The sequence below is a fragment of the Xenopus laevis genome, chromosome 1S, assembly GCF_017654675.1.
Source record: "Xenopus laevis strain J_2021 chromosome 1S, Xenopus_laevis_v10.1, whole genome shotgun sequence".
NCBI lineage: Eukaryota > Metazoa > Chordata > Amphibia > Anura > Pipidae > Xenopus > Xenopus laevis.
In genome coordinates this window covers 44410215-44434125 of record NC_054372.1, presented here as the reverse complement: position 1 = coordinate 44434125, position 23911 = coordinate 44410215, and the positions used below count along the sequence as shown (strand labels likewise).

At 39.1% G+C, this 23911-nt stretch overlaps 1 protein-coding gene across 2 annotated transcripts in view; it reads left to right on the top strand.

Moving 5' to 3' along the window:
* Positions 1-23911, top strand: part of arfip1.S (ADP ribosylation factor interacting protein 1 S homeolog) — an 83555-nt gene that overhangs the window by 7612 nt on the left and 52032 nt on the right. For both annotated transcript variants that reach the window (XM_018243258.2, XM_018243259.2), the window contains exon 2: positions 23585-23686. In XM_018243258.2, the coding sequence (XP_018098747.1) occupies positions 23594-23686 (93 nt within the window). In that variant the 5' untranslated portion in view covers positions 23585-23593. The remainder of the gene's footprint in view (positions 1-23584; positions 23687-23911) is intronic.

The following is a 23911-nucleotide window of genomic DNA, read 5'->3' as shown; positions in this document are numbered from 1 at the left end:
TCACAATACTGAGGCAATAGGCATCTTGAGGGGGGAGTGGTGCACTGTTGTGATGTGCACTGTTGTGATGTGCACTGTTGTGATGTGCACTGTTGTGATGTGCACTGTTGTGACACATCTGCAGCTGCATAATCACTGCCGTCTACGTGTCCAGCACTGCCATTTAGGGAGGAGAGGCGGGGCTGGTGGGAGGAAGCTTTGTGGCTGGGGATTCGAGGAGTGGGAATTTACAAACAGGAAGAGAAGAAACAGAGCCAGTTAGAGGGGTCTCAGATACAAGCAGGAAACTTGATTTCCAGTGCAAACTTTATGCCAGGCTTCATGCTACTAATCCAAACTGCCAGTTAAAGGCAGTCAGTGAATAATAGTCATGTGCTTGCTAGTAATGTCTGTCTGGTAAATAGTGACAGGGATGGGCTAGAGCACTAGCATGTGTGGCTAAAAAATAAAACCTTAATGGCTTGGACTTGTTACCCGGTTCTTTCTTAGACGTTTTAATCTTGCATTATCCAGCAAACCCCACAACTATCTTTAAATAAGCAATTAAATACCTCCTCGCCCAAAGTCTCCTGATGAAATACAAGTCGTTATTGTGCTTTTGTGTCACGCGTTAGCTGCTATTCCCAAAACAATTTTCTCCTGGTTACTAATGAGTAGGTCATGTAAGGCTAATGGCAAAGAATTACCTGTTGACGGCTTCTTCTCATTCCCCTGACTATGGAATGCCAGTTCTATAACACACTGTGTGGTGTTGCTCTGAAAAGCTAAAACCATATAATTTTCAATAGTTAAACTTTTCTTGCTGCCTCTCTTCTTATTGGAACTTAAACTGGCTATTTGGTGGCTTATGTCCACTTACCCCAGAAATCAGACGATCATTTTAATGACATGCTTGAAAGGAATATGAGAACAGCCCATGTTAAGAACTAAGAATATAACTTTACTGGCTTGAGGGATATAACAGTTGGCTCTTGTGGCTGTTAACTAGTTTATATGGCATTTTGTATATAAATGTTATGCATATAAATGACTATACATTACATGAATTAAGTGGAAGGTCATTGGTGAATATCTAAATCGCTACTGCCCTAAATTGGTACTTTGGGAAAAATGTACAGAAATAGGTCAGTCTGTGACCAGTCATTCAATTATCATCTTAACTTTTCTACCCCACTCATGTAGGGGTTAACTTATGTTTAACACTCCCACCCATCACTCCTCATTCATATATACCTACTCTGGCTTCGGCAAATCTTTCCAGTTTGTGCTGCAAAACGACTGCATTGTTTTCTGTGTCAGAACAGCATAAAGGCTTAATCCCAAAATAAATAAAGGAACAAATTGGCAAGTGATTAATTCTAGTGTAAGCAATAGCAAAAGTTTAGTAGCTACTTTAGAACAAGCATTGCCAGGGGTTCTGGTACACAAAACGATAATATCAACAAGAGATAATGTATTGCACATGGTGATGGCCAAGTGATTTGTCCCCACAGTGATCAGTAGATCTATGAGCTGGAGACAATAAGCTCAAAATAGCCCCCAGTTCACTTGCATGGTAATCCCTTTGCAAATTACGGCTCCACCCAGAAGGGAAAAGGTATGTGGGCTGATTTGAAGCAGTTGCTGTTTTGTATCTTCTTTCTTGTGGAAAATTTACTTTTGCAAATTACTTTGATGTGAACGCTGCATGTTGTGTCTTCATCTGACAGTCGTGTTGTGTCGGATGCACGATGGGGCAATGTCCGACATTCCAATTGCTTACCTTTAATTTGGCGCATCTGACGTGACACCTGACCTGCACATCGTTGCGTCGGAATGGAAGGTATCAGATGTCAAAACGCCCATATAGTTCTACCCCAAAAGGCTTACTTTATACCTGAAGGATACAAAGTAGATGTTACAAATTTTTGAGGATTTTGAGTGGAGACCTGGATTCATTTGGGCAGGGCTGCCTTCGGGGGGGGCACAGGGGGTACAAGTGTACTGGGCCCGGGCCTGAAAGAGGGGCTCGGCAGTGCTGAACTTTTCGAAAGAGCCGGGCCCCCCTTGACAGCGTTGAAGCCTTCCGAAGTCCCGAACAGCCGAAATGCAGAAGTGCCGAAAAAGCCGAACAGCCGAAGACGGCGAGAAGACCTGAAGCCACGAAAATAGTCAAAGCTGAATCCCGAAGCGGCGAAAAGACCCGAAGTCACGAAAACGACCTGAAATTGAAGTCCTGAAGCAGCGAAAAGACCTTAAGTCACGAAAGGAGGCGAAGTTGAAGTCCTGAAGCCACAAGTTCAATTCCGCTGAACACCAATGTATGTGTTTTTATTTATTTTTTTAATCCCCTGGCCATCAATGTATTATTTTAATACTCTATAGGCCCCTGCCACCAATGGGTTTTTTAAAATAATATTCTTTGGGGCCCCAATTTTTTTTAACTTGTAAGGGGGGCCCTGGCACCACTGCTTTTTTAAAAAAAACTTTTATGGGGGTCCCTGGCGCCAATATTTTTATATATTATAGGGGGCCCGGGTCCCTAATAGCTTTTTATAACTTCTGTGGGGGGAGGGGGGTTACCTTTTTTAGCAATGATGTCTGTGTGGTCTTTTAACTGTGATGTGCAGTGGGTGGAATCTGGGGCGGGGTCCAGGGGCCCCCAAAAATTTTGTTGTATGGGGCCCTCTGATTTCTAACCGCGGCCCTGCATTTGGGCCACGACTGATGTTACAAGCCTCAGTATGGAATACGTTCTCTGGAAACCCATTATCCAGAAAGTTCCAATTCACCTAAAGGCCATCTCCCATAGACTCCATTTTATCCAAATCCAAAGTTTTAAAATTTATTTTCTTTTCTCTGTAATAATAAAACAGTACCTTGTACTTGATCCAAGCTAAGATATAATTAATCCTTATTGGAAGCAAAACCAGTATATTGGGTTTATTTAAGCTTTACATGATTTTCTAGTAGTCTTAAGGTATGAAGATCCAAATTACAGAAGGATCCATTATCCGGAAAACCCCAGGTCCCGAGCATTTTGGATAACAGGTCCAATACCTGTATACCACGTAAAAAGGGATTGCATTTGGTATATTATTATTTGGAGCAATATATTAGTTATGACCGTAAATAATGGACGCTATTACTTGCCTGTTAGTGCACAATTATTTTAAATTTGATTCCACTTACTACCTCCAGAAATGTGGGCCCTCAAGAGGTGCGAAATTTATTGAAATAGTAGAGTTTACATGGAAAAAATCATATAATATACCGGTAAGTGTTATATAGACAACCTGATTTTATAGACACACAATAAAAATGATTTCAATTTAAAATTGCCTGGTAACGATGTAAAAAGTATTTTGTTTTTGGACTTGGGAGTCCACACTTTTTAAGTCACACATGCACTATAAGCACTGCAGTCTATTGCAAAACATGTACAGGTAATTTGCTGCTACAAGCAGACTCCTGCCACCCCAAAGATATGTTTAGATGGATAAACACAGGGCAGTGCTGTAGACTGAGAAGTAATTGTAGTTCCAATGATGACTTTTAAATAATAGAGAGAGGACAGATAATCCAATTCTCATTACCTTGTTTAGCTGACAGTTTGGGAGAATCGGATATCTGTCCATTCTATTTAATGATCTAAAATTTTAGCTCTGAGTAAGTATATAAAAAGGCTCACGTTAGGGTTGAGACACACGGGCAGATTCGGGGAGATTTAGTCGCCTCCCCGAACTGCCTTTGCGTGTCTTCCCGTCTGCTATAAGGAAAAGTAGCCTGCGCTAAAGCACACGCAACCCTTCGTTTTCCGAAGTCACCCAAAGTTGCCTCACGAGGAAACTTCGGCCGACTTTGGCAAGCGAAGCACCGCGTGTGCTTTAGCGCAGGGGACTTTTCATTTTGGCGGATGGGAAGACACGCAAAGGCAGTTCAGGGAGATTGTCGCCCAGACGAAGAGGCGATTACCCGCCTGGCAACTAAATCTCCCTGAATCTGCCCGTGTGTCTCAACCCTAATCGGAAGTGGGTCACTAGAAGTTCGGGGGCGGGGTGGAAGAAGGCTAAAGTTTAACCCGCACCCACCCACAAACACAATTGCAGAGCGTCAGCTGACCGTGACATCTAGGAAATGCTGAATTCGAAAGACACCTCTGTGCCTCAGGGCTGGCAATATATGATTGACAGCTCAGATATTTAAACACTTTTATAACGGGTATGGATGTTTTAATAAAAAAAGAGAATTTGGTTTCATGTTAATTTGCCAAGGACTTTCATTATACAACTTGTTATATGTGGGTGACAGGTCCACTTTATTGCAAATGCCATACTGACAGTTAGGAGAAAATGCCTGATGCTCCAGATTAAAATGTGACCATGTAATATTTAGCAGTTGTCTGAGCCTAAAGATATATATAAGAATGTTTATATGTAAAATACAGGTATGGTATTCATTATCCGGAAACCTGTTATCCGGAAAGCTCTGAATTACAGAAAGACCATCTCCTATAGACTCCATTATAATCAAATAATCCAAATTTTTAAAAATGCTTTCCCTTTTCTCTGTAATAAGAGAGTACCTTGTACTTGAGCCAACCTAAAAATATAATTAATCCTTATTGGATGCAAAACCAGCCTATTGGGTTTATTTAATGTTTGCATTGTTTACTAGTAGACTTAAGGTATGAAGATTCAAACTACGGAACAATCCATTATCTGGAAAACCGGTCCCATACCTGTACCTTTTTCTTTTCAGGAGTGTGAAGATCAAATGGTGCTTGTCTTGGTACTCCAAATCCAGTATGTAAAAAGGAAAAATCCAGAATGCTGGGGACCTGGGGTTTTCTGCATAAGGGAGTTAATTTGAATCTCCATGCTTTGTCTCCTAAAAATCCTTTGAATATTAAATAAACTCAATAGAATTGATTTCCCTCCAATAAGTCTTAATTAAATGAAGCAAATTTTTTTGCCAAGTTTCACAGTAAAAATGATGCCCATAGACTCTGTGTGAAAAGTTTGTCGTGCGTCGAAATTTTGTCGTCCATAGACTTCAATGCATTTTGTATAATTTTCACTGTTTTGTGAATTTTCGGCAAAGCAAAACGGGTCAGATTCGCTCATCACTAGTCTTACTTATATCTGTTAGGATCAAGGACAAGTTACTGTATTGTTATTACAGAGAAAAAGGAAGTATTTTACATTTTTAAAATGATTGTTCAACTCTGAAGAGATACTAACAGCAGAAAATAACCTTTCTTATATCTATCATAACATTGCCTTTGAACGCTATTTATAATTTAGCCATTAAAGTATTTGCCTGATGCTTTTACATTACCTTTCTTACCCCCACGTTCCTCTATGAGGGGGCTGCCATATTTGTACAGCAGTAGCCTATTAGCATTAGAAACTCTTAACTGACAGTTAAGAAGGGACAGTGAGGTTGGCAAAACAGTCGGGTTTAAGAACAATTACTTACAAAAGCAGAACTATTGCCACATTACCTATAGGTAATTTTTAATGTAGATTAATAATTTTTGTAATAAAATTGTCAGTATCACTTTAAATGCAACCGTTTTTATTTTTTATTATTTGTGGTGTTTGAGTTACATATATTTGTATTCCACAGCTCTCCTGGTTGCAATTACAGCAGTCTGGTTGCTATGGTCCTAATTACTCTAGCAACCATGCATTGATTTGAATAAGAGACTGGAATATGAACAGAAAAGGCCCTGAATAGAAAGATGAGAAATAAAAATTAGCAATAACTATAAATGAACATTTGTTTTTAGGAGTCAGTAACCCCCATTTGAAAGTTGGAAAGAGTCGGAAGAAGAAGGCAAAATATTAAAAAAAAAAATATAAAATGTAAAAATGAAGGCCAATTGAAAAGTTGCTTAGAATTAGCCATTCTTTAACATGCTAAATGTTAACTTAATGGTGAATCACCCCTTTAATTATTTGAATGGAGTCTATGGGAGATGACATTCAATTAATTCTGAGCTTCCTAGATAACGGGTTTCCTGAAAATGGATCTCGTACATTAATTATCCTAACAAATCATGGATTATAATCACTCTGATCTTTTGTTTTACTTTGGTCCTTTTGAGCCTTGAAAAGCTGAATGTGTCCATGACCGTGGCTAGCAGCTAAATGAAAGGGCTCTGTATAAATGGATAAAACCAATAATCCTTTTATCCTAATGCAGATCTAGAAATAAAGGCAGCAAGTTGATTCAGTGGTTAGTTGTTACATCAGCCAACTGTTTGCGCACTTTCTAAAAACAAGCTAATTACAAACTTGCTTTGAATCGCGAACAGCACTGAATCACGGCTAAACTGTTTATAGCCGCTAGCCCTACAAAGACTAGAATATTTTTTAGAAGTTGGTTGCAAAATGTCAGTCAGTTTTTCATTATTCTACTGTATAACTGCTGCTGTGGTCAGATTAGATGTTTTAAAAAAGGGGATTTAACATCCACCACAAAAAGGTCAATTTGTTTATAGTTCTATCTCTTTTTAGCTATTAGGGGGCCGATTCACTAGAGGTCGAAAAAGTGAGTTGTTATTTATAGTATGCCTTAAAAATTTTATCACTTCTTATATTTTTAGAATCAACGATCGATTCACTAAAAGTTCACTTGTCTAACTTAAGAAGTGACATTTTTACGTTCATTTTAGCTTAATTGTGTGCGGTATTTATAGCATGCAGTATTTTGTGCGTTATTTTGTGCATTTGATATTGTCACATGTTATTAGTGCAATCTATAGCACCTAAGACATTCAGGATGCCACTGGCAGAGTCTCTTTCTACAGTATTCTAGTCATTCCTTTCCCTGGGAAACTCATTATAATTCCATGACACAGAATTCTGCCTCTGTCCAAGGTATCATGAAAATGGGTTAGTGGCTGTAGGTAAGTCTCCAGTTCCTCATAAAGGTCTTAAATTGCTGCCCTACCCTCACTACATCTTCCTCTATTAATCCATCTGATGTTGTTTAGTAACGCCTGGGAGGTGTTACATTTCACAGTGATTATCGCACTATTTTATGCTTTAATCGCTTAAAAGATGTTAGTGAATAATGCGTTAGGATTAATTCTATTCTATAAATATTGCAATGCGATTAGAATACCGCTGTTCAGAAATGTAGAATTAACACTTGCGCTATGTCTATTAACGCATGCGAATATAATTTGATGAATCGTTCCTTAAATAACGCGTCTTAAATAACACACAAAGCCGTGCTTTAAGGAATATCGACCTTTAGTGAATCAGCCCCTAGATGTTTTACACTACTAAGGATTATATCATATCGGCATTAAAACAACAAAGCCTGATGCCTTTCCTGTTAGTGTACACTGATCATGGAGCAGGTGGAGTGTACCAGGCAGAGGGAATGCATAGTGTCATACAGGTATGGGACCTGTTATCCAGAATGCTAGGCACCTGGGGTATTCCGGATAACGGATATTTCCATAATTTTGATCTTCATACCTTATGTCTACTAGAAAAGCATATAAATATTAATGGGCAGATTTATCAAGGGTCAAAGTGAAAATTCAAATTCGGATTTTCGAGTTTTTTTATGGCCAAAACGGTCAAATTCGACTAGCGAATTATTAAAATTAGATTCACGTTTTTTTTAAAAAATTTCAAATTCGATTTTCGAGAACTCAAATTTGACTATTCACCACCTAAAACCTGACAAATTTCTGTTTGAGTCAATGGAAGACGTCCTGGGATCAATTTGGAGTTGAGCTTGCAGCCTTCCCGACATTTGGAGAAAAAAAAATAGAATCTCATTTTTAAAACTCTAATCTAATTTGATTCGAGTTTTCGGGTTGATCCTCTTCACCCAAGTTTTAAAAATTTGATTTTTTTTTTAAATAAATCTCGAGTTCATGGGAGTTTTAAAAAATTTGAAATTCGACCCTTGATAAATCTGCCCCTAAATAAACCCAATATATATCTTAGTTTGGTTCATGTAAAAGCTACTGTTTTTAAAGTTTGCATTATTTGGATAAAAGGGAGTCTATGGGAGATGGCCTTTCTGTAATTCGGAGCTTTTTGGATAATGGGTTTCCGGATAACTGGTCCCATACCTGTATTTGCTTTGTACCATTCTTCTCAAATAGGAACTCTCTGAAGCTGTCGGACGTTACTTTGTACAGTTCTCATCCTCTTCATCTGGCAACTTTTAAAATCAAAACTTTTTGAGACTTATAAAGAGAGGGAAATGTGCAGTGTATTATCCAAAGGCATCATTTAAACTTTTCTGGTGATTGTAACAGCAGATGTACAGCTGTAGCTTTCATTGGAGACAATGTATAGATCTAGGTAATCAGAACACAAACCAGTATTGCAAGAATATGTAGTAGCCTTGTTTTTAGAAGAGGAACCATGCTCATGCAACATTTATTGCATCTACCTTTTGTCTCCAACCATAGGTTATAGTCCGGCTTCTGTGTAGCACAATAGAGCAAACATGACTCCAATGTGAGCAGGCAGGAATCTTTCTTTATCTGTCCATGAGCTTTCTTGGTCTTAGTGAAGTTTGTTTTCCTGTTGCACTGCTTAATGTAGAAAGCTATGACAAACAGATCAAGTAATGACGCTTTAATTACTGCTGCAAATAAGTCTCCGGCTATTGAAATGAATTGTGATCTTCCAGTGTGCGATGGAGCTAATAACAGCTCTTAAAATACTGCCTCTTGGCAAGTGGTTCAGCTGCCAACATAGAATAATTTCTTGCTGAGCAATTATTGATCCAAGTTGAATTATTGGCTGGCTTCATCATGATGATGCTTCTATCCGCTACAGTGACTTACACTAACACCTAGAATCACATTTATCAAGGGTCAAATTTAAAATTCATGTGAGTTTTTTTTTTAAACTTGAAATCCCACCAATCAGAAATGTATTGAATCGACCCGAAAACTCGAATCAAATTTGATTTGAATGAGAAAAACTTGAATCGAATTAAAAAAACTCGATTCACGATTTCTTTCTCTGAAAAAATGTCAGGAAGGCTGCAAACATCACCAAATTGATCCCTAGGCGTCTTCCATTGACTTATACAGCAATTCGGCTGGTTTAAAGTGGGTGAATAGTCCAATTCAAGTTCTTAAAGGGCCAGATTATGATAAATCTCTAACGAATCAAGATTGGATAATTTACAATTCGAAGTTGAGAGTTTTAACCAAAAAAAAAAAACAAAAAACACTTTGACCCTTAATAAATCCTTGAGCAGTGATCAGCTATCTCTTTCAATAGGATTTTCTCAGTTTCGTGCACTTTTAGTATGTTCTGGATATAAATGAGAAGGCATGCAAAATTTCCAGCAGGCCATCTCTCTGGCTCCTTGGGATGTCCTCAAATTCTACCTGGTTTTATTGTGAGGCTATTTTGTTAGTTGTATTCTCCTTTTGTTTTATGCTATTAACATACATAACAGCCGGTTGCTTGGGTCAGTAAGCTGTCCATTACAATGCCACTCTAAGCTTCAAAAATATAATGCATTCAAAAATGTACTAAATGGCTTGGTGTGCCTGCCCTACATTAAAATGAATCTCTTTATTGTATGGTATGGTGGTATAATGTTTTAGGCTATATACCCAGACCTGTGCTTGGGGTAGGGACAGTTCAAAGGGGAGATTGATGGTTCTGGAGCATGTGCTTAACACAAAAATTGGGAATTGGTGATGGATGTATAGCCTTAGCACCTGGGTGTGAAACTCAAATGTATGGATCAGACACAGCTTGAAATGCATCTAACCTCCATCCCAAGGTCACAAAGCAGGTGAATCTTGCTGATGGTTCTGCTTTACTAAATACAAATGGTTCATTTCCCTATTGTACACCAGGACAGAATGCATGCTGACTATTTGTATTTTACTTTCAGATATGTCTGAGAACACCACACCTAATGATGACACATTAATATACATCAATACAGAGTTAAATTTTTCTTACTGTATAGGTGGTATGCTCAAAGGTACAATCATCAAAACCAATCCAGCAAAGGGGGGAAATTTGTGGGCTGTACACTTTGAAATGAAATTCAATTTGAACTTACCCACAGATTGGAGTTAAGAAAAGTCAGAATCACTTGGGAGTGTCAAAAGTTAGGCATCCTCAAGTGATTGTAATCACTTACCCATACCTCCCAACATTTTGGAAATAGAGAGAGGGACAAAAAGGCTTGCTGAGCATTTTAACCAAGCCCATTTTGTGGCCACACCCCCTATTTACCAAGTTCATTTTGCAAAATTTGACAGGTTATGAAAGTTTGAATACTTTTCTGTGGTTTTTATGTTATTACAGTTTTGCTAATGAATGAGAATTGCCCTTCAAGTCACAGTTTTACAATTGCTTATCTTAAATTGTTACAAAAGTATCTATAAGTGCACCTGCCAGTATTGTGGACTCTCTGCCAAAAGCCAGTTGTTAGAAACTTTGTATCTTTTTCTGGCTGTTCAGTGCAGGAGATCAAAGAGAAAGTCGGGACATTTTAGTAACAATACGGGACTCCGGATTGAGCTGTCAAAATTGGGACTGTCCCGTGAAAAACGGTTGGGAGGTATGACTTACCTGATATACTGGGCTGGTGCTCTTGTTAGTAGAAAACTGACCCAGCCAAGGGTTCTTCTCAGTGGTCACCTCAAAGTTATTCTCTTCTTTCGCTTCTCCTTTCTTTAAAATTTTGGGGCCAAGTGCGCAGTAAAGTGAAAAAGTTGGATTTTTTTAAGGGATGCACAGAATCCAGGATTCGGTTCGGGATTCGGGCTTTTTCAGCAGGATTTGGATTCGGCCGAATCCTTCTGCCCGGCCGAACCAAATCCTAATTTGCATATGCAAATTAGGGGCGGGAGGGAAATTGCGTGGCTTTTTGTCAGAAAACAAGGAAGTAAAAAATATTTTCCCCTACCCATCCCTAATTTGCATATGCAAATTAGGGTTTGGATTCGGTTCGGTATTTGGCCGAATCTTTCGCAAAGGATTCGGGGGTTCAGCTGAATCCAAAAAAGTGGATTCGGTGCATCCCTAATTTTTAAGCTGCAAGTCACAGTTTTACAGTTGCTTCTTTGCTTATCTTAAATTGTTACAAAAGTATCTATAAGTGCACCTGCCACGTATTGTGGGCTCTCTGCCAAAAGTCAGTTAAGTTAGAAACTTTGTATCTTTTTCTGGCTGTTCAGTGCAGGAGATCAAAGAGAAAGTCGGGACATTTCAGTAACAATACGGGACTCCAGATTGAGCTGTCAAAATTGGGACTGTCCCGTGAAAAACTGGATTGTTGGGAGGTATGACTTACCTAATATACTGAGCTGGTGCTCCTGTTAGTAGAAAACTGACCCAGCCAAGAGTTCTTCTCAGTGATCACCACAAAGTTATTCTCTTCCGCTTCTCCTTTCTTTAAAATCTTGGGGCCAACAAGTGAGCAGTAGAGTGAAAAAGTTGGATTTTTTTTGTTAAAGTTTGACTTTTTCACTCACCTGCGCGACGAAAGAAGAAGCAGGAAGAGGATCACTCTGTGTTGCTCTCTGGAAGAACCTCTGCTGATAGGACCACTGGCTTTGGGGATCAAGTAAGTGAATACAATCACGGGGGGGTGCACCTAACTATTGGCACCCCCAGTGATTGTTGCCTTACCTTCTCCTTCAAGTTCCATTACCAAATAAAATCATTAAATAGTCAGTAACACATAGCAAAATGGAAATTATAATATAGATCATGTTCCTGATTGACAGCAACAATTTTGTTTAATGCCAGAAGGTATCTAAAGAACTATGAATAAAGGTGGCTAGAGACGCACCGATAATATCGTATTTAATGACATTTGCTGTGTTTATGCTGGGAGACGAGCTGACCGATATAGGCAGAAGACTTGGATATCGGTCAGCTCATCGATCTGAAACCAACCCCTTAAGCTGGCCATAGACGCAAAAAGATCTGATTGTACGAATCGAGGATTTTCGTACCATGTGTGGAGAATCCCGACATTTTATGTCCGGCGGAGATCGGTCGATCGGACAGGTTAAAAAAGATTTCTGCCTGCTGCTGATAATATCTCTGCATGTATTGCCGATCATACGATTTTCAGAGGGAGACTGTCACTAGCTTTTGTCGGACTTAACTTTCGAAAGATTGCTGTCAGGGGCAGAACATCGGCTGATCTGTTCTTTTATACTTTACTTGATCGAAATGGTTAGTGGCAGGTCGGGAGATGGGAAAGTCCAATCGTACGATGATTCATACGATCGGATCTTTGCGTCTATGGCCAGTTTTAGATGTTGCTCTCAGTGGCCTCAAAGTAGGTGCTTATTTTTGAATTTCTGTCAAATTTTGGTTGCATAAAAACAAGTGTGCTACTAAATAGAGCCTCCTTCAGACTGGCAGTCCACATAGAGGCCACCCAATACACAAATCATAGCTCTTATTTAGTATCCTCAGGGACTTTTTTCAATCTTGTGCTGCTCCCCAACTCTTGGATAATCTGAATGTGGCTCATGGGTAAAATAATTTGGGGATCCCTGATCTAGACCCTACATGGCTGCTTCCATTGTCTCAATGGGGCTTATTTATATCACTGATTAAGGGCTGTGAAGCAAAATGTGGCAGCTATTATCTGCCATACCTATATGCCCTATTGGGAAAGGACTGAATTGATGGTTGAGGTGGAGCTCTCCGAACCAATGTGCGTAGGACCTTTTTTTGATCTAATAATTGGCCAGTAGTTGTCAAAACTTGGTGAAGATTTTCTCTGCCAAGCTAGTGAATCTTACAGTGTTTGGATCGCTTAACACTATAGTTTTAAACATGTATCATTTTTATCTTTTTGTTGTTACTGGCCCTTTAAATACTCCCCAATGAAGCAACCCCTGCAGAAGGTCTATAGAATCAAGCCATAAAAAATGAAAATGCCTTCCTAATAGGCGAGAGACTTACTTTATATATACTCTGATATCCAGAAGCACTGGTAATATTAATGGTCCAGTGCTCTTACATCCCTAGTGGATGTTTTGTTGTTTGGTTGCTACAATAAACTAGTATGGGTGCCTGTAAATAAACTATGAGCAGTGAAATGTATCCCGGATTCCATTTGCTCAGTCAATAGCAGTGCATGAATGAACAAGTATCTGCTTACTCGAGCCAGGCCTTTGTTCCAGTGCTGAGTGGAGAATTCACAAGTGACGTGTCTGCAGTCTGTAAAGCCCTTGGCTTCCTCTTGCTGTTTTTTGTTTGCCATTTATGTTTTTTATGATTTCATCCTAAACTAGATAACTAATGCACAATGTAATGTTAAGTCATAGTTAAATAAATGAATCTCCCTAACAATCAGATAACATGCAGATTTGCTGTGTGGATAAAGCTGAGCAATAATCAAATTTACAATTTAACTTCTCAAATAGTTATAGTTTACTTCCCATAACTTTAAGGGCAGATTTTGGGAGATTAGTTGCCCGGCAACAAATCTCCTCTTCTTCAGGGGCTACTAATCTCCCCGAACTGCCTTCCCTGCTAACTAGAATGAAAATCACGGCAGGATGGCACTCGGAGAGATTCGTTCTCCGAAGTCGCCAAAGATTTTACTTTTAGGGTCAGGGCACACAGTCAGATTCAGATTAGTAGCCCGGCGACAAATCTACTCTTCTTCAGTGGCTACTAATCTCCCCGAACTGCCTTCCCTGTCTTCCTGCTGCCTAGAGTGAAAATCGCCGTCGGGATGGCACTTGGAGTGCTTCGTTTTCCAAAGTCGCCAAAGATTTTACTTTTAGGGTCAGGGCACACTATTTGGGGACATTAGTAGCCGGGTGACAAATCTCCTCTTCATCAGGGCGACTACTCTCCCCGAACTGCCTCCTGCCGGCTAGAATGTAAATCGCCGGTGGGATGGCAAACTTCGGGCGACTTTGTAAAACTAAGCACTCAGTGTGCCATCCAGCCGGATGAAGAAGAGGAGATTTGTCACCGGGCTACTAATTTTACCAAATCTGAGCGTTTGCTCTGACCCTAAAAGTAAAATCTTTGGTGAAATCAGTGTGGTCTGGCAAAGCACAGCACAGGCAGAACAAAGACTCAGACAAAGGGGTAACCCTTTACTTGCCAGGGAACATAGAAGCTGCAGCCGTGTCATGAAAGTACCATTGGGTCAGTGCCATAGATTCCACTTCACTTGGTTTCCTTCTCATCTATGCAGTAGCATGTGTTTATAGGTAACATATTCTGCAATTCTGCAATCAGATCAAAATTTAGCTTTAAAGGGTCAAAGCAGCTTCAAAGGAACAAAGTCAGATCTCATCAACATGGAGGACTAGACTGAGTGGATAAAAATCATTAAGGACCATAATCAGAGGGAAGAAGAAAAAACAGAATATAAGTACAGGTATGGGACCTGTTATCCAGAATGCTTGGGACCTGGGTTTTCCAGATAATGGATCTTTACTTAATTTGTATCTTCACACCTTGTCTACTAGTAAACATTAAATAAACCCAATTGGCTGGTTTTGCTTCCAATAAGGAATTTTTAGATCTTAGTTTATATCAAGTACAAGATGTCGTTTTATCATTACAGAAAAGGAAATATTTTTTTAAAATTTGGATTGTTTGGATAAAATGAAGTCTACCTTCCCGTAATTCTGATCTTTCTTGATAATGAGTTTCCGGATAACTGATCCCATTCCTGTACTGTAGAAAACTCTTCAGCAATTCCTTAATTTTGTTGTTGGCTACGTTTTTCTTTTCAAAACTCTTAACTTCTGTTTTAGAAGGGGTGGTTCACCTTCAAACAATTAGTTGTTTTCAGATAGATCACCAGAAATAACGACTTTTTCCAATGACTTTCTATTTTCTAAGTGCTACAGTTTTTCTAATATTGAAGTGTAAAGTGTAATTTTTCACCTTCTGATGCAGCCCTGGGAGGGGGGTCGCCGACCCTGTAACCTGTTCTAAATGGATACTTTTAGATGATACATTTTTAATCTCTGGGTTTCATTACAGGCAGTTGTTAGAATTGATACAATAGTTGCTAATACTCCAGAGATGCTGCTGAGAAATGTATCAACTAAATGTTGCAAAACTGTAACAGTTCAGATTCTGCACCTGAATTACTGAGCTGCCAGACTCAAACAACAGAGTCAGGAACATTCAACTTAGATTTTGGAAAAACTAAAAAAATAAATAATGGAAAGTAAATGAAAAAAGTATTTATTTCTGGGGAATAATCTGAAAACAACTGGATTGAAAATAGTGTTTGGAAGGTGAACAACCCCTTTAATATTTGACTTCTGAAGAATCTGTGGATGTTCATATATATATATATATAATATATATGTGGATAGATAGATAGATAGTATAAGATCTATTATCAGTAAATCCTTTATCCAAAAAGCTCCCAAATATAGGAATGCCATTTTACATCTATTCTGATTTAAAAAACCATTCTTATTTTTTTGGCTAATTCCTTTTTTCTCCATAACAACTTGATGGTAGCTGAGCAGCATAAATCTATATTGGTGGTGAAACAGACCTATATGTTTACACGTAGTAGCCTTTAAGAAACAGTGCTCCAACAAGTCTATAACCTGTAAAGGTTAGTACTGTGCTTCTCCTTTCACTGCTGATATGGGAGAAGCACTCCTGTAAAAGTAGAGCAGGCTTTTGTTTTTAGCTGTACATGACTACAAGGCACACGATTGCTTGGTCAAATGCTCCTTATGCAGAATAGTGTAGATCACCAAGCTAATTTATTTAATGTTGCACCAAATTTTAGATAGGAATATAACATCTCTAGCCATATTGGAGAAATAATGCACAGGTTTAATAATGTTGTTATAGTAATTTATATATTTGATTTATTTACAAAAAAACTTTATAATATAGTTATTCTTGAGATTTTCATATCTTTATTGGCCTGCTACACAGAATAGCTAGTTTTAGCCAACTTGCTTCCCCTCTTAACCAAACAATTAACATTATTCTTGTAGCAGTTTGTATATTCTAAATACATGACAATTGAGCAGTCGCAATAAATCTCTGCATTGTAGAAGCTCAACAGCTTTTTCTCTCCAATAGAATTCCAGCAATGGTTCATAAGATACAATCATATCAGCCCATGTCTGATCTCAGCTAAGCTTCTTTGGCTTTTTTCACCTTTTTGGTCAAGTTCAGACAGGTCATGCGCAGTCGAGTGAAAGGCAAACTGAGATGCAAAAAAAAAGTTTGACCCTCACAGTAGCACATATTAAAGGAATTGTTCAGTGTAAAAATAAAAACTCGGTAAATAGATAGGCTGTGCAAAATAAAACATGTTTCTAATATAGTTAGTTAGGCTGGAGTGATTTGAGTGATTTGATGTATAGCAAGTCAGTTAGGACACTACTTCCTGCTTTTCAGCTCTCTTGGTTTACACTGACAGATGTCTAATAAAACAGCCAGAATCCAACTTCCTGCTTTTCAGCTCTATAACTCTGCGTTAGTCAGCGACTTGAAGGGGGGCCACATGGTACATTTCTGTTCAGTGAGTTTGTAATTGACCCTCAGCATTCAGCTCAGATTCAAAAGCAACAGATATGACCCATGTGGCCCCCCCTCAAGTCTCTGATTGGCTACCAGGCAATAACCAATCAGAGACTTGAGGGGGGGCCACATGGGTCATATCTGTTGCTTTTGAATCTGAGCTGAATGCTGAGGGTCAATTACAAACTCACTGAACAGAAATGTACCATGTGGCCCCCCTTCAAGTCGCTGACTAACGCAGAGTTATAGAGCTGAAAAGCAGGAAGTTGGATTCTGGCTGTTTTATTAGACATCTGTTCACTCCAGCCTTTATATATTACATTTTTGGCTAACTAACTATATTAGAAACATTTTTTATTTTGCACAGCCTATCTATTTACCCAGTTTTTATTTTCACACTGAACTATTCCTTTAAGGTTGATGGAACACTAGAAGATTAGTTGGCCATGATAAACCTGTGCTACCACAAGAAAATTATCTCCTGCAAATGCTTTCCCATCGGCAATATTTAAATCGATTGTGGGAAAACATATGCGTTCCTTTTTTGTGAAGTGGCCCGAAATTCACTCGCAAGGCAACTTTGGGCTACTTCAAAGAATGAAGCGATATGTTTTCCCACCAGCGTTTCAATTATTGTCAGTGGGAAAGCATTTGCAGTGGTAGTGCAGATTTATCATTGGCAACTAATGTCCTAGTGTGCCATAGCCCTTATCCTCTGGCAACAAAATGGCCAGTGTATCATTCCCCTTAGGGCCATGGCTACCCACGACTGCTGGTGGTAAATCTCCCAAAAATGCCTCTCCACCAGCAATAATTGAAATTGCAGAGTAAAACCAACATATGGCTTTGTTCTTCCGAAGTTGTCCAAAGTTGCCTCGGTAGGAAACTTTTTGCGACTTCGCGATGTGCAGATTTTACCACCAGCAAATTCGATTATTGCCGGTGGAGAGGCATTTTTGGGAGATTTGTCACCTGCAGTCGTGCTTTGTTATAATTACACAATCATTAATGATTGACATAGCGTGCTATTTAGTTCAACATATGCTTAGGGCTTTAACTCACAGGCGACTAATCGCCTCCTCTTCAGGGCGACAATCTCCACAAACTGCCTTCTCCCTGCCTTCCGCCTGCTAAAATGAGAAATCGCCTGTGCCAATGCACTCGCGGCGCTTCGATTTCCAAAGTCGCCCGAATTTCCTCATAAGGCATGAGATGATTTTTCATTTTAGCAGGCGGAAGGCAGTACAGGGAAATTGTCGCCCGAATAAGAGGCAATTAGTCGCCAGGTGACTAAATCTCCCTGAATCTGCTAAAGCCCTTAGTGGAAGGGATTTTTGTATTTACTTTGTGAGGTAGGCAATTAACTTACTGGGGGATTTTGTTTACCTACATCTTGATCATCTTGTAGTGTTAAGGTGGCCATAGACGCAAAGATCCGCTCCTTTGGCAACATCGCCAAACGAGCGGATCTTTCCCCGATATGCCATTAACGAGCATGGCTATATCAGGGGTAATCTGATTGTTCGGCCTTTTGGCCGAACGATCCGATTACGATGTGCAATGGGCTCCGGCGGGATCGGTCGTGTCAAAATCAACCCTGACCGATCGACCAAAGGACCGATCTCCGCCGGACGAAAGATGTCGGCACACGCTACACACGATCCGAAAATCGTACGAATCCTCGATTCGTACGATAGGATCTGTGTGTCTATGGCCACCTTAAGGGCCTGATCCTCTTTCACATACTAATTTGAGTATAATTTTTTTTCCTGGAGTTAACTAAAGTACTTTTTAAAATTTCGCTCCGGGTATTTCACCTGCTCTGAAGTAATATTAATGATTACAATCTATGGCAACAACACAACACACACAACTTTTTCACCATTCTATATATATTTATATATCAATTAAATAAAAAAATAAAAAAAGTCCCTAATGTTATTTGTACCACAATACACATTCTTATCTATGGGAAAGTACTGCTTGGGACAGAATGTAATTTTGTCTTGATAAGAAATATCTGAAAAATTAGTAGTGTTATTTCAGCAACAATACCAGATATAGGTTCAAATTTTTCGATCAGTTTTTACTGAATTTGAATAAATATTTTTATTCAGTTATAAGAGTATCGGCTTTGTAGATAATAGATGCCATACATGCAATATGTTAGTTTACCCTGAATGTGTTCATGCAAAGTACATGTATTCTGTTGAGCTGTACAGAACCTTTACCTTCTGCATTACCATAATTCTGATTTATATCTGTTTAGCTGCTCTTCATTGTAATCTTAACCATCTTTTCAACTTGTTTATCAATGACCTGGAGTTGGGCATTGAAAGTACTGTTTCTATTTTTGCTGATGATACTTAGGGTAAGTCCATACTGGGCGTTTTGGGGAGATTTGGTCGCCTAGCTGCGGCGACCAATCTCCCCAAACGCCTTCCCTGACTGCACCGGCTAAAATGAAAAAACGCCGGAACTAATCACACGCGGCAGTTAGTTTACCGAAGTTGCCTCACGAGGAAACTTAGGGCGACTTCGGAAAACGAATCGTCGCATGTGATTAGCGCCAACGTTTTTTTCATTTTAGCCGGCGCAGAGTCAGGGAAGGCGTTTGGGGAGATTGGTCGTCCAAAAACTAGGCGATTAGTCGCCAGGCGACCAAATCTCCCCAAAACACCCTGTTTGGCCTGACCCTAAATTGTAAAGGAACTATAGGTTCCATGCAGGATGCTGCCACTTTGCAGAGTAATTCGACTAGATCGGAAAACTGGGCAGCAAACTGAAAAATGAGGTTCAATATGAATAATTGCAAGGTTAAAGTAATATAAATGCAAGTTATAGTCAAAATGGCAGATTGGTGGGGATTTCCTTAAATGAGGAGGATCTTGGGGTTTTTGTAGATAACAAGTTGTCTAATTCCGGGCAGTGTCATTCTGTGGCTACTAAAGCAAATAAAGTTCTGTCTTGCATAAAAAAGGGCATTAATTTAAGGGATGAAAACATACTTATGCCTCTTTATAAGTCCCTGGTAAGGCCTCATCTGGAGTATGCAGTGCAGTTTTGATATTCCATAAAATGGATCGTCGATTCTGTTAACACCTTTAAGAGTGGCTTGGATGATTTCTTGGACAAGCATAATATCCAAAGTTATCGTCATACTAAAGTCTACAATTAATATAGATACGGGCATATCTAGTTTATGTTAGTGTATGGGAGGGCTCATTGTGAGTGTGTGTAAATGTATGTGCGCTGGGTTTCATTTGGAGCGATTGAACTTAATGGATTTTTATCTTTTTTTAACATAACTTCGCCATGTGATTATTTATGTAAATTGAACTAGACAAACCATGGGAAATAGTCCCAGAAAGTTATGTATCCTTCAAACCATTGGCAATATTATTCAGGCAGTTAGTGTTCCGAATTTTCCATTAAACTGCCACATGGTGACATGCCATTTATCACACCATTTTTCCACTGCTCCACAGTCCACGACGATGAACTTTAACACCACTCCAGCTGGCGCATGTCATTGTACATGGTGATGTTCGGTTTGTTTGACTCTGATCACCCATAGACTGGCAGTTTGGAGTTTCTAGGGTCAGACTTTGTTGGCGAGACACCAGAAAATAACCTGTTCCCCCCCCCCACCAGGAACTTTGGCTAATCCACCCCAGACAGAGGGTGCAAGAAATAGAAAAGATTCTGCAAGCTGGGTAGGGGAGGTGTAGGCTGATAGCAAGTTTTGCAAAAGGAGAAGTTCACAATAGGCAAGACCAAGGTCTGACACTGGAATACTTATTTGTCTGGATAATTTTGGCCATAAAGTAGATCTTGATTCTGTAGTCTGTACTGCCCTGTTAATTGCTCAGTGCTGTGCAAAACTTAACTTGTGGAATCTGAGATCCATGACATCACAGAACCAGATAAGTCTTTTCAGTCTCCATGTTACAAACTATACTGTTTTCTCTACTTTTCTCTATGTGTTTCTGTATCATGAAGGTGAAGTTGTGACTGGATAAAGAGTATTTGACTCTGGTTCCACCAGACCACTTCTTTAGCCTGAAAAGGCCAAAATCCATAAAAATTACTGTACTTGAAAGGCAGTTTTGGACAGACTTCATTTACAGACATTGGTGTTAATTTTCCGAGTGCAGACGTCATTATCAACCACAGTAATTTATAGATCAGTCTACTACCTGTTAGAAAATGAAAACAAAGATCTGCTTGGTAACCATGACCATCTGTACGGCACAATGTATCACCTACCTTTGTAAATGTCCGTAAAATAAACGGGTAAATTTCCTGTTTAAGGAACTTTTGAGATTTCATAGGTGTTTTACCAATTGCAGTCAGGAGGTGGCAGTGATAGAATGCCATTCCACCAGTCCTTGTCATGCTTGCCGAGAGGGCTCCTGTATAACACAGAGTTTAGATTCCAGAGTATAGCTTTCTTTGCTAAAGGGAAACAACCTGCAACTAAGCCAGTTATGACTGATGTTCCTTTTAATGTGTTTATTTTTCTTTACGTAATGATTGCATAAACTATATTTTGATGTGGACTTTCAGCCTGCATATTTGCCAAAGCACAATATATTCATCTCTTACTAGAGATGCACCAAATATTGTTTTAAAAGGGGTGGTTCACCTTCAAGTTAACTATTAGTATGGTATAGAATGGCCAATTCTATGCAACTTTTCAATTGGTCTTCATTATTTATTTTTTCATAGTTTCAATTATTTGCCAACTTCTTCAGACTCTTGCCGGCAAATGTAAAGAAGCGGTAATGGTGGAGCTCACCCAAGGCATGTAGCGTCTCCTAGCCGGTCGCTGCACTTGTGAGATTTTGGCAACTTCTCCTGAAGACTCCAGCATTTGCAAAAACGGATACCCGCAGTGAGCGCTGGCCATCACATCCACACTAATATTAATAACAATGCAATTTGACAGTGGGTGTGCAAAAACATAGGCGTTTTGTGCCTCTGTACTCTGCCTACACCTAGTTCCAGTCCTGATAATATTTATTGAAATTGGCGTGGCCAGATTGTGGCAGCTAGAACAATTTTGTTCTGTGAACTGAGGTTGGAGAATTCCACAAATACAGGTTAATTTTGATTGATAATTACCTCTGTTTTAAATTTTACATCACCCCAAATAAAATGTTATAATTGCTAAATTGTTATCGCTTTTCCTCTTTTCCTCTTTTCACATCATCCATTATCCAGTCCTCAACACACATTGTTTTGTCTCTGAAAACATACCTGTTTATTATTAAATGTATAAATATAGTTATTCTTAATTTATATAGCATTGTTGTATTCTGGAGCACTTGCAGGGATTGTACATCATTCACATCAGTCCCAGTGCAGCTTAAAACATTCAGATCACATCCAAACACTAAATTTTGCCAATGAAGCTGCCTATGTGCACGGTAGATGTCAGCAGTGTCAAGATCCCAACTGTTCAGTTTGTCACCTGTAGCTCTCCCACCTTCAATCTTCTACTGATCCCAATGCTCTTGACCACAACAACATTCTTTTTTCCCCCTGACTCCTGTATAACAACAACTTACTACAACAGCATAGTAATGTTCAGGACCCCTGCCCACTTTTGGCTTTCAAACATGATGCTTACACTACTAACCACTTTTTAGAAAGCAGTAGGTTCACCCTGATCTCCAAAAATAGTTCCCTTATTTGTATCCCCGTCCTGCTTTTTTTTGTTGCGTTTGGTCGTAGGTGATTAATATATTCGTGTGCAGGCAAAAGAACTCTCAGTATCACCCACATAAAACTATCTATAATCTTGAATCACACAGGTCATGCATGTATACCAGGGGTGCCCAAACTTTTTGCAATGAGGGCCAGATTTGGTGAGGTGAAAATGTGTGGGGGCCGACCATTCAGCCTGACATTCTTTGAACCATTAACATTAAATTACAGGAATCGAGTAATCGTAGCAGTAATATTTGGGCACATTAGTGAAATGATCTGCCACTTGGTCTATACTGCTGCCTGTGTGCTGAAGGTGTTAGTAATAGACACGTACTGGTACGTAGTGACGCCATACTTCTTTAGTTTACTGTACTGGCACGTCCGTATTATGTGAGAGTGGTGCGTCACTACGTTCCAGTACGTGTCTGTTGCCAACACCTTCATCACACAGGCAGCAATATAGACCAAGTGGCAGATCATTTCACTAATGTGCCCAAATATTACGGCTACGTGATTCCTGATTGCACTGTGCTGGAGGGCCTCATTATTATTCATTTCACGATGGAGCCTGAGGGCCGGTGTAAATTTGAAAACGGGCCACAATTGGCCACCGGGCTGCACTTTGTACATGCCTGATATATGCAGTTTGTAACAAAATGCATTCATATTAACAGTACATGTATCCCTTAATATCTTGGAATAAAAACAAAACAAATAATGAATGTAAATTACAAAAGTGCTTAGAATAGCACCCTCGTCAATTTTACATTCACTTATTTTAAAGGTTTACTTAACCTTTAAGATCTTATATATGTATAGATAGAAAATAATCTTTCATGAAAGACCTGTGAGAGCGGTTCATTTTCTATTTTGGATATGTATCTCTGTAACCAGCACCCAGGCATTTGCTATAATGGTTTAAAATATATATGGGGGTACCTGCACTCGAACTCCAATGTATATTTGCAGGTGCTGGGTCAAATCCAATTGTATAATTCTTATAGAAGGACCCGCACTCCAGAAGTATAATTAAGCCTTATTGGAAGCAGAACTACGTTAATGGGTTTATTTAATGTTAACATTATTTTCTAGTAGACTTAAGAAATGAAGATTCAAATTACGGAAAGGTCCATTATCTGGAATTCCCCAGGTTCCGAGCATTTTGGATAACAGGTCCCATATCTCTACTTTTTTTGGCACTTTTTTCTTTTTTAATTACATTGGGATGGACTTAAAAGGATTTGCACTGCTTACACTTATGCCTTAGGAAGACCACAATGATGTAAAAAAAAACATTGGAATCCTTTTTCTTTGTTTAAAATAGTTGTGATTTGCTGTTGTTATATATAATATATACATATGTTTTCCAGGTGCTGACAATGGCTCAAGATTCACCTAGAAGCGAAGTGGCTGAAATTCCTGTGACCAGCAATGGAGACGTTGATGATGCATCAGAGCATAGTTTTAATTTGGTAACTATCTCCCCCCATTGCATTGTACTTACAAACTCTGTTTTGAAAAAAAATATTTTGACTGAAAAAAGCCCAAACCTCCCCACTGAATGATTAAGGCACCTTGATTTAGCTTCCTGTAGTATGTACAATGCTTGTAGAAAGCAAATACTTTATGGATTATAATGTTCTTGTCTATATCAAAGGCATTAAATTGAGAAAGTAGTTGCACACACGGTACAATAA